This window comes from Propithecus coquereli, unplaced genomic scaffold (genome assembly GCF_000956105.1).
Source record: "Propithecus coquereli isolate 6110/MARCELLA unplaced genomic scaffold, Pcoq_1.0 Scaffold388, whole genome shotgun sequence".
NCBI classification, from domain to species: domain Eukaryota; kingdom Metazoa; phylum Chordata; class Mammalia; order Primates; family Indriidae; genus Propithecus; species Propithecus coquereli.
In genome coordinates, this window is record NW_012149596.1 from 370,206 (window position 1) to 381,026 (window position 10,821).

Here is a 10,821-nt window from a genome sequence, read left to right on the forward strand (position 1 = left end):
GGCAATGCGCACTACCCGAAGGATAGACATATTTGAAACACGGACTTGGGGGCGGGGAACCAAGGGCAACACACGTAACCTAAACATCTGTACCATGGGGAGGGAGGCGGGAGGAGGGGGGAGGAGGGAGAAGGGGACGGGTATTTGTGTGCACGGGGAGTGCGGTGCGCACTACCCGGGGGATGGACATATTTGAGGCACGGACTTCGGTGGGGGGGGAACCAAGGGCAACACGCGTGGCCTAAACATCTGTGCACCCATGGTTTGCTGAAATAAAAAAAAAAACCTTATACCAGAAATTCAAGTGTCTGTTGTGTAACTTTGAGTAAAGCAGCCAATTTGTGCATTTAATGAGGTAAAGGCCTGTTCTGGTCACCTCTGGGGACAGAACTTGAACCAGAGTTTGGGAAGGACATAACTGGTTTTAATATAAGGCAGATCATAATTCCCAGAGTTGTTCATCACTGGAAAGAGTGGCTTTGTGAGGAACTGATCTCCATGTTAGTCAAAACATTCAGACAGAGTTTGGATGGTGATCTGCTAGAAAGAAGTGTCTGCTCTGCGTAGGAGACTAGATTCTGTTGTTAGCCTTCTTTTAAGTACAGAAGGTACTCTAGTTATCCATTGCTGTGTACCAAACCACCCCAAAACTTAATGGTGTAAAACAATAGCAAGTATTTATTTTGTTCACAACTCTTCAATTTGTGTAAGGCTAAGCAGGGTTGACTCTGCTCAATGTGGCACCAGCTGTGGCAGCTTGACTGGTGGCTGAAGGATCTGCTTTCAAGATGGCTTAACCACATAGCAGGCTGGGAAGTTGATGCTGGCTTTCAGCTGGGGCTGAGGGCTAAGCACCTCTCCATGCAGCCCTGGCTTCCTCACAGCATGGTGGCTGGGTTCCAAGGGTGAGCATCCTAAGAGACACTGGCAGAGGCTGCGTGGTTTTTTCTAACTAGCTTCTTAAGTGAATTGCTAAGTCATTTAATTTGACTTAAGAATGTGGTAGCATTACTTCTGCCACATTCTGTTTATTGAGGCAGTCACAAATGCCCACTCAGGTCCAAGAGGACCTCTTGATGGGAAGAGTGTTAAAGAATTTGTCAATATGTTTTAAATCCTCTACGTAAGTTGTTTAAAGGAAAAAACTAGTTCTTTATTAATTTTAAAAATAGCTTTTTGGAGATATAATTCATATACCATACAATTCACCCATTTAAAGTGTACAGTTCAATATTTTTAGTAAGTTCACAGGGTTATGTAGCCATCACCATGATCTAATTTTAGAACCTTTTCATCCCTGGGAAAAGAAACCCTGTACTCATTAGTAGTCACTCCTATTTCCCCCTTCCCAGCCCTTGGAAGCCACAAATTTATTTTCTATCTCTATAGATATGCCTATTTGGGGTATTTCATATCAATAGAACCATAATATTTAGCCTTTTGTGACTGGCTTCTTTCTCTTAGCATGTTTTTGAGGTTCATCCATATTATAGCATTAATTTATCAATACTTTATTCCTTTTTATTACTGAATAACATTCCATTTTATAGAAATACCACATTTTATTCATAAGTTGGTAGACATTTGGGTTGTTTCCACTTTTTGGCTATTATGGATAATGCTGCTATAAACATTCATGTACAAGTTTTTGTGTGGACATGTTTTCATTTCTCTTGGGTACACACCTAGGAGTGGAATTGCGGGGTCATATGGTAACTATGTTTAACTTTTTGAGGAAGTATCAAACTGTTTTTCAAAATGTCTACAACATTTTATATTTCCACCAGCAATGTATGAAAGTTCCATTTTCTTTACCCATATAAAGTTTCGATGAAGGGAAAAAGTACAGGGAGTGAAAAGTGTATGGGACTGGGATTTTAGTTTTTATTCTGCACCCAACTACACCTGACTTGTCAACTTTTCCAGCCTTCGGTTTCTGAAGATCCCTTCCAGTTCTCTAATTCCTTGAGCAGCTCATGAGGGGAGGTAAGCATTGCTAGAAGCATTCAGGCAAATATGGGTGACCAAAGGGAATGTGATAGGATATAAGGATAGATTAAGACTAGATTAGATGATATAGAAAATTCTTTCCAATCCTAAAATTTCATAATTCTTGTGGTTATATATTTGGCAACACAGTGAAGTAATCGAAATGTAATATTAATACTTTACCTTCTCTCATCATCAATGTATATAAGCTCAAGGTACTGATCTTATTATTTCTATAATTATGTGGCACTACCATTTTCATTTATGAAATAACCTTTCAACTACATAGCTATATAGCCCTGAAACTGACTTAACAATGTTTAAATTTTAATATTTATATTAATTGAAGTGTAATTTACATACAGTAAAATTTACCCTTTTTAAGTGTACAGTTCTATGAGTTTTGACACATACAGCTGTATAGCTATTACCAATCAACATATAGAACAGTTTCATTACCTGCCCAGATTTCTTCCTGTGTCTATGTGCTCCTCTGCAGTCAGCCCCACCTCCACCCCTGATCAGTTTTCTATCCCTATTGTTTAGTCTTTTTTAGAATGTCATATAAATGGAATCATACAGTATGTAATCTTTTCAGTCAGGATTCTTTCACTTAGCATGATGCATTTAAGATTCATCTATGTTGTTGCATGTATCAGGAATTCCTTTTTATTGCTGACTAGTATTCCATTGTATGGATGTACCACAGTTTGTTTATCCATTCACCAGTTGAAGGACATTGGGTTGTTTACAATTTTGGTAATTATGAATAAAGCTACCATAAATATTTACATACAGGTTTTTTTTAGTGAATATAAGTTTTTATTTCACTTGGGTAAAGACCCATGAGTGAGATTGCTGAGTCATATGGAAATTGTATATTAAACTATTATAAGAAACTGACAAACTGTTTTTTAAAGGGGCTGTGCCATTTTGCCCACCAGCAATGTATGAGAGAGACAGTTGCTCCACATCCTCACCTCATTTGGTATTGTCAGAGTTTTTTTAAAAAACTTTAGCCATTCTAATAGGTGTGTACTAGTATCTTATTGTGGTTTAGATCACATTTCCCTAATAATGATTAATGATGTTGAGCATTTTGTATGTACTTATTTGCTATCTCTATCTCATTGGGTGAAGTGCTTATTCAAATCTTTTGCTCATTTTTTATTGGATTATTTGTTTTCTTATTGAGTTTTTGAGAATTCTTTATATATCCTGAATACAAGTCCTGTGTCATATGTGTGTTTTGCAAATAGTTTTTCCCAATTAATGACTCATCTTCTCTTAACAGTGTTTCTTGAAGAACAAACATTTTCAATTTTGACAAAAGTCCAATCTTCATTTTTTTCTTTTATGGATTGTGTTTTTGGTTTCTTATCCAGGAAATCTTTACCTAACCAAGATTACAAAGATTTTCTCCTCTGTTTTCTTCAAGAAGTTTTATAGTTCTTGGTTTTATACTTAGGTTCTATGATTCATCTTGAGTTAATTATCATATATGGTACAAGGTACAGGTTGAGTTCTTTTTTCTATGAGATTTCCTTTTTTTTTTTGAATATAGATGTCCAGTTGTTCCAGCACCATTTGTTGAAAAAACTATCCTTTTTCTATTGAATTGCCTTTGCACCTTTGAGTGTGTGTGTGTGTGTGTGTGTGTGTGTGTATACACCTATTTTGAACTCTCTATTCCATTGATTTGTGCACCCATGCAGTAAGCAATTGTTTATGGTCGAATATGAAGAAGCAGCCAAGAGAATGTGCTTAGGAGCCAGACTGTCTGCGTTTGAGACTGAGCTCAAGCACTTACTAACAGTGTGACCTTGGGCAAATTATTTAGCCTTTGTGTACCTCAATTTTCTCATCCATAAAACATAATTATAGTATACAACCCTCATAGGGGTTTTTATAGATTGAGTGGATGATTATAAAGCACTTAGTATGATGCCTGGCACATATATGTAGTGCTTTTTTACTCTTGAATCTTATTTTATACTTCTATTCATACTGGATTTCCATTAAAATTAACAAATTCCATTATTTTATATCAGATTATCATTATGGGAGTTTAATTGTGGAGATGAATTTTAATGAAATATTTGCATTGCTGCTCAAAGAATAAGATGTTCACTTTTGTTTTCTGTTGGGAAAATAATGCTTACCTAAATTTAATAGCTGTAAGGCATTAAATCAATATCAGATGAATTCCAACCCCTGAAATTTTTCTTTGATTTTGAAAGTATATCTACTATCTGTTAAGGAATGTAATAAGAAATGCAGCCTAAACTAAGCTCATTTCATAAATAGCTCTTGTGAAAAAGTAATTTAAAACATGACCTTTCCATGTTTATGATTTTAGGCACTTTATTTGAGAACTAGTAACTTTTGCAAAATTATTATGGGTCCAAGCTTCAGGTTGTTTACTATTACTTTTTGTTTTGAAAAACTGTCAGGAATTGTTGAGGAAGTACAGCAACATAAATCCTAAATTTCTCCTTAGAAGACTGTGTTGGTAATCCAAATAATTTTATACTATAGAACTATTAGGCTGTAGGATTATTTTCTCCCTATGAACTAGGAAAACTGGAGTGTCCAGAGAAAATATTTAGAATAGTAAATTACATTTAATTCCTCAGCATTGGCAGCTGTTATTGACTGAATGTTTCTTAAATTCATATGTTGAAACCCTAACACCCATTGGGCTGTATTTGGAGATGGGTCCTCTAAGGAAGTAATTAAGGTTAGTGAGGTCATAAAGGTGGAATGCTGATCTGATAGGATTAGTGTCCTTATAGAAAGATTCACCTAGCTTATACTTCCTCCCTCCCTCTCCCTCTCCACACAGAGAAAAGGCGTGGTGACAATGTAGCAAGAAGATGGCTTTTGAAGTCTGAGCAAACTAAAACAGGCTGCCATGACAGAATACCACATACTGGGTGGCTTAAATAACAGAAGTTTATTTCTTATAGTTCTAGAGCCTGGGAAGTCCAAGATCAAGGCAGATTCGGTGTCTGGTGAGGGCTCTCTTTCTAGCTTACAGACCAGCTGCCTTCTTACTGTGTTGTCACGTGGCCTTTCCTCTGTGACTCATCCTTCTGCCTTACCTCCTATAGCCACTGAATTACCAATCTGCTGATTCTTTTTCATCAATATTTCTCAAATTCATCCCATCCTCTTCTTCCTATTAACTACAGTTCTAGTTCTAGCCCTTTGTGGATGACCACAGTAGCCTCTCAGATCCATTCATGTTCCATGTTTCCTTATTCTTATCAGAGTAATCTTCCTGAAATGTAAATTTTGCTTATTTAAATCTTTCTGTGGCTCCCTATTGCCTGTGGGTAACTTCCAAGCTTTATAATATGGCCCCTGCTTACCTGTCTAGCTTCATCTAGTACCCTTCTTGTAACACTAAACCACTTTTAGTTTTCTTACCACTTCCTAAAGAATTTTACTTTGTTCATTCTGTTACTTTTGCCTGGCATGGGAAGGAGGGGCACCCCTTTTACCTGGTGAACTCTAGTTTATTCATTCTCACTTCATGCAGAAAGTCTTCCATCTCACTCCTCCTCCCCACCCTAGATGTCCCTCCTCAGTGTTTCCAGAATATTCTCAGCATCTCTCATTACATGGTCAGGGTTGTTTTTAAACTATCTATTTAGGTGAGTGTTTACTTCTTTTATGGAAAGCTGGTCATGTTCATTTTAATGCCTAGAACAATGTTGGGTGCTTTTGGTATAAAAAAAATATTGGGTATTCAAATGTTTGATTGAGTGACTGAAGATCCAGAAAGTTAAAGTGACTTTAAGATCAGACTCATAGGTAACAAAATTGGGACTGGAAAACAAGTACCTCCTTTATTGCCTCATACTACAGTCCATTGTTCTTCCTTGTACAGTATGTAAAACTAGATAAGTACAATATTTATTGTGCAATTACTGAATAAGTCACTTTAAGCTTGTTTGCTTAATGATTAAGAGGATTAAATTTTGCTTTGTAGATCAAATTTTTACATACTGTATCAATGGAAGCCTATCTGTAGTACATGAATAGTTTCATATAAAATTTATATAGTCACATTCAAAACAGTTCAAGCAGGTAGAAAGGTTACTTGGGCCAGACATGGTGGCTCACACCTGTAATCCCAACACTTTGGGAGGCTGAGGCAGGAGGATTGCTTGAGCCTAGGAGTTCAAGACTAGCCTGGGCAATATAGTGAGACCCCAGCTCTATAAAATATTTTAAAAATTAGCCAGGTGTGGTGGTGTGAGCCTGTAGTCCCAGCTACTTGGGAGGCTGAGGTGGGAGGATCACTTGAGCCCAGGAGCTCGAGGTTACAGTAAGCTATGATCCAGCTATTGCACTCCAGCCTGGGTGATAAAGCAAGACCCTGTCTCAAAAGGGGAAAAAAAAGATCACTTGAAAAAAATCAAAATAGGCTTTTAGTGACTATAATTTCATAGGTCAGTTAAAATAAAAAATTAATATGACAGTTTCCAGGCATACTCTTTAAAAGATTACATGAGCTATAGTTTAGAATATCTAAGGATGGAAATGGCCAAATTTGAAAAATTACACTTGTAGCTCAATAAATGTTTGAATCAAATTTATAGATGCAAGTACTGACATATCGGGATTCTCTTCCCTTCAGGTTCTTCCACTTTCTGTAGCATATTGCAGAAATCAGTTAGAGTTCAGAAGTTGAGACCCATACATCAATTTGTGGAAGGATAGATAAATATATTTCAGTCTGGGTACATTTCCAATTTCAGAATTTTTTTAAAAGTAGAAGTTTTAAAAGCGAAGCATCAAAAAACAAAAAGCATCAGAAAACTGAAATAGCATGTAGTGATTAAAATAGATACATAGGATTTGAGTTTAATTTTTTATAGCCTCCTTTAATTTTTTAAATAAATTCTTGATCCTGGTACTCCACAAAGCTTAGTAAATTTTTTAGTTATATAAATTCCAAATAGGCTAAAATCCTATTGAAAGTAGCAGTGATGATGTGGGTGTCACCTGGGTTAAGTTACAAGAAGACTCAAACCATAGTGTCACAGAGGCTGCCCTTTAGCTTTGCATGCCCAGAAACACAATTTGATAGGAAAGAGAGAGTGGCTATATCTCCTGGGAGGTATGTATGTTAACCAAGATCATAAATTTTATAATGAAAGCTGTAGTTGCCAAAAGAACTGGACATTCAAGTCTTCCAGGTGCATATCTTTTTCCCATAGATATGCCATATACTAGGGAAGGCTAATCATTTTTAAACATTTTAATTTTTAATTGATGACGCCCTTTTCCCTCATATAACCACAATGCCATTATCACATTTAACAAAATGAAAAATTCCTTAATATCTTCTAATATGATGTGTATGTGTATTTCCTCAGTTGTCTCAAAAAAGTGTTTTTACAGTTGGATATTTGAAACTTTATGCAGTGTCCACACATTGTATTTGGTGGATATGTCCTTGAGTCTTTCTAAGTTTTTCTCTCCCTTTGTCCCACTTATGCCTTTTATTAGGAGAAAAAATTTATCCTGTTTATTTTCTTACTATGTTGCAAAGTCAGTGAGATTAGGAACTTATATTTTAGCACTAAGAACTGTGCCTGGCACCCAGTAGGCACTTAATTGATATATGTTGAATAATGTTAATAATACAAAAGGTCTGTGTCTTGTCCCTGCAGGTTGATCCAAAAGACTACATGTTCAGTGGACTGAAGGACGAAACTGTAGGTCGCTTACCTGGGAAAGTGGCAGGACAACAGTTTCTTATTCAAGACTGTGAGAACTGTAACATCTATATTTTTGATCACTCAGCTACTATTACCATTGATGACTGTACAAACTGCATAATTTTTCTGGGACCAGTGAAAGGCAGTGTGTTTTTCCGGAATTGCAGAGATTGCAAATGCATATTAGCCTGCCAACAATTTCGTGTGCGGGATTGTAGAAAGCTGGAAGTCTTTTTGTGCTGTGCCACTCAACCAATTATTGAGTCTTCCACAAATATCAAATTTGGCTGTTTTCAATGGTACTACCCTGAATTAGCTTTCCAGTTCAAAGATGCAGGGCTCAGTATCTTCAATAATACATGGAGCAACATTCATGACTTTACACCTGTGTCAGGAGAGCTCAACTGGAGCCTTCTTCCAGAAGATGCTGTGGTTCAGGACTATGTTCCTGTACCTACTACTGAAGAGCTCAAAGCTGTCCGTGTTTCCACAGAAGCCAATAGAAGCATCGTTCCAATATCCCGGGGTCAGAGACAGAAGAGCAGTGATGAATCATGCTTGGTGGTATTATTTGCTGGTGATTATACTATCGCAAATGCCAGGAAACTAATTGACGAGGTAAGGAAAAAGATAAGAGAAAAATAGACATACACCTAGATAAAAACATACCACTCTGGAGAACTATTCTTTTCAAATTGGCTATTAAAAAATACAGGCAAGGCCGGGCACAGTGGCTCACGCCTGTAATCCTAGCACTCTGGGAGGCCGAGGCGGGCGGATTGTTTGAGCTCAGGAGTTCGAAACCAGCCTGAGCAAGAGCAAGACCCCGTCTCTACTAAAAATAGAAAGAAATTAATCGGACAGCTAAAAATATATAGAAAAAATTAGCTGGGCATGGTGGTGCATGCCTGTAGTCCCAGCTACTCGGGAGGCTGAGGCAGGAGGATTGCTTGAGCCCAGGAGTTTGAGGTTGCTGTGAGCTAGGCTGACGCCACGGCACTCACTCTAGCCCGGGCAACACAGTGAGACTCTGTCTCCAAAAAAAAAAAAAAAAAAAAACAATACAGGCAAACCTCAAGTTGTAGTTCTCTGCACCCCAACCCCCCAGCCCCATTAGATTTGTCTGTAAGCCAGTTGCTTGGGCCTCAAAATACTTTCCCAAAGGAACTTTTAAAAATTGTGATTCAATTCAGTAAGCATTTATTAAGCACCTATTATGTGCAAGTTACGCTGTTACCGTATTTTATTGATTATAGGATGTAGTTTGTTTTCCACGTTTTTGCTTATCTGAAATGCATCTTATAATTGATGGCAACTTAGAAATGATGAAATATAGTATATGCTGGAGATGGAGATAGACAGACAAGATTCTCTGCCCTCAAAGAGTTTCCATTCTTTATAATAAATGATTGCCAGGCTGTGCACAATGGCTCATGCCTGTAATCCCAGCACTTTGGGAGGCCGAGGTGGGAGGATCGCTTGAGACCAGGAATTTGAGACCAGCCTGGGCAACATAGTGAGACCCTGTCTCTAAAAAAACTAAATAAAAAACAAATGCCAGGCATGGTAGCACATGCCTGTAGTCCTACCTGCTGGGAAGGCTGAGGCAGGAGGATCCCTTGAGTCCAAGAGGATCCCTTGAGCTGTGATTGCACCACTGCACTCCAGTCTGGGCAACAGAGCAACAGTCTGTCTCTAAAAAAAAATAAATAAATAAGTGAATGAGTGAATGAATAATTTCCAGAGATGGTCACAAAAGTAGTACTGCATAGTAAAGCATGGCCCTTTATAATTATTTACTGGGGAAATTTCTCTGGCGTTCTAATTGGTTAGGGGGTAGAAAAGACATTTAGAAATACAGCTTTTGGACCGTGTTATTGTGAAACCAACCTCCACATTGCGTTCTTTATTTTTCTTTGCCTTATTGCCATAGAGGGAAGGTTAGTGAGGAAGAGTAAGATAGGAACTGAGTTGGCAAAGGTTGTGGGCTTATGAGCAGCAGCTCTTGGTGAGCTCATGAGTAGAGAAGGGTCCTTCGGGTAACCACTTCTGCTTGAAAAATAATTGGGGATATAGAAATTAGGGACTCCAGAAGCAACAATTCTTTGTTGGTGGGCACTCCAGTAGGAAGACAGCAGTAGGACGTATTGATTATCCATTAATCAGTTGTTCTTCAGGAGAAATGTGTTTGAATTTAAAAAAATGAAACTTCCAGAAATGGAGAAATGAACAGAAAACTCATAAAGTCTCTTTTTGAAAGGAATTTTTTAAAAGTTAGAATATATCAAAAGGAATGATTTTAGGCAAAAAATTAAAAATGACTACCTCTGTATAGCTATACATTCTACAGTGTATAAAACCCATGTCTGGAGTTTTCATTCTGAAGGTTCTCTGTTAAATTAAATAAATTCTCCCTATTAAAAAAAAAAGAAAACCCATGTCTGAAATCCTCAAAGTATATCTGAGGTATAGTTTTCAAAATGACAGACGCCAAATTATAATTTTAAGACTTTGGAATTGTCTTTGTTACCTATGCCAATCTAATAAAAGCATACTGTGAATCTGGTAAGATAACAGAAAAATGTGCTTCTGGTTTTTGAGCTATCTAATCACATGTTAATCTAACATCTGAGGAGTAAATATTTTCATTATACTGTATAGTGATTTTTTAAAAAAATCTACATACAGTTTTCAAAAGATGTAGTTATTTAGGTTAAACTCCTTTTTGGTAGGTAATGAGGAGTGGACACAAAGAATATTTTTCACATTTAAAGAAAAAAACCATCAAAAGAGTCTTTCTTCATGAATCATCAATGTTCTTAACCTTTTAATCTTTGGTTTCTGGTGTGTGAAATGGCAGTGTTGTGTGCCCTTGAAAGGAATGTGACCAGGAAGAGTGATGTTCTTTAGATGTCCTCTAGAATACAAAATAAAAATCCCACAGTAGTAGTAGTAGTGTAGTAGTAATAGGTTATTAAGTATAAAATGTCCAATTTCTTTTTTTTTTTTTTTTTTGAGACAGAGTCTCACTCTTTTTGCCCAGGCTAGAGTGAGTGCCGTGGCATCCGCCTAGCTCACAGCAACCTCACATTCCTGG

At 37.2% G+C, this 10,821-nt stretch overlaps 1 protein-coding gene across 1 annotated transcript in view; it reads left to right on the forward strand.

The window, feature by feature from the left end:
- The window catches only part of RP2 (retinitis pigmentosa 2 (X-linked recessive)), a 38,610-nt gene that overhangs the window by 3,953 nt on the left and 23,836 nt on the right, over positions 1–10,821 (forward strand). Inside the window, exon 2 of the mRNA XM_012652383.1 lies at positions 7,677–8,342. Within this exon, the coding sequence (XP_012507837.1) occupies positions 7,677–8,342 (666 nt within the window). The remainder of the gene's footprint in view (positions 1–7,676; positions 8,343–10,821) is intronic.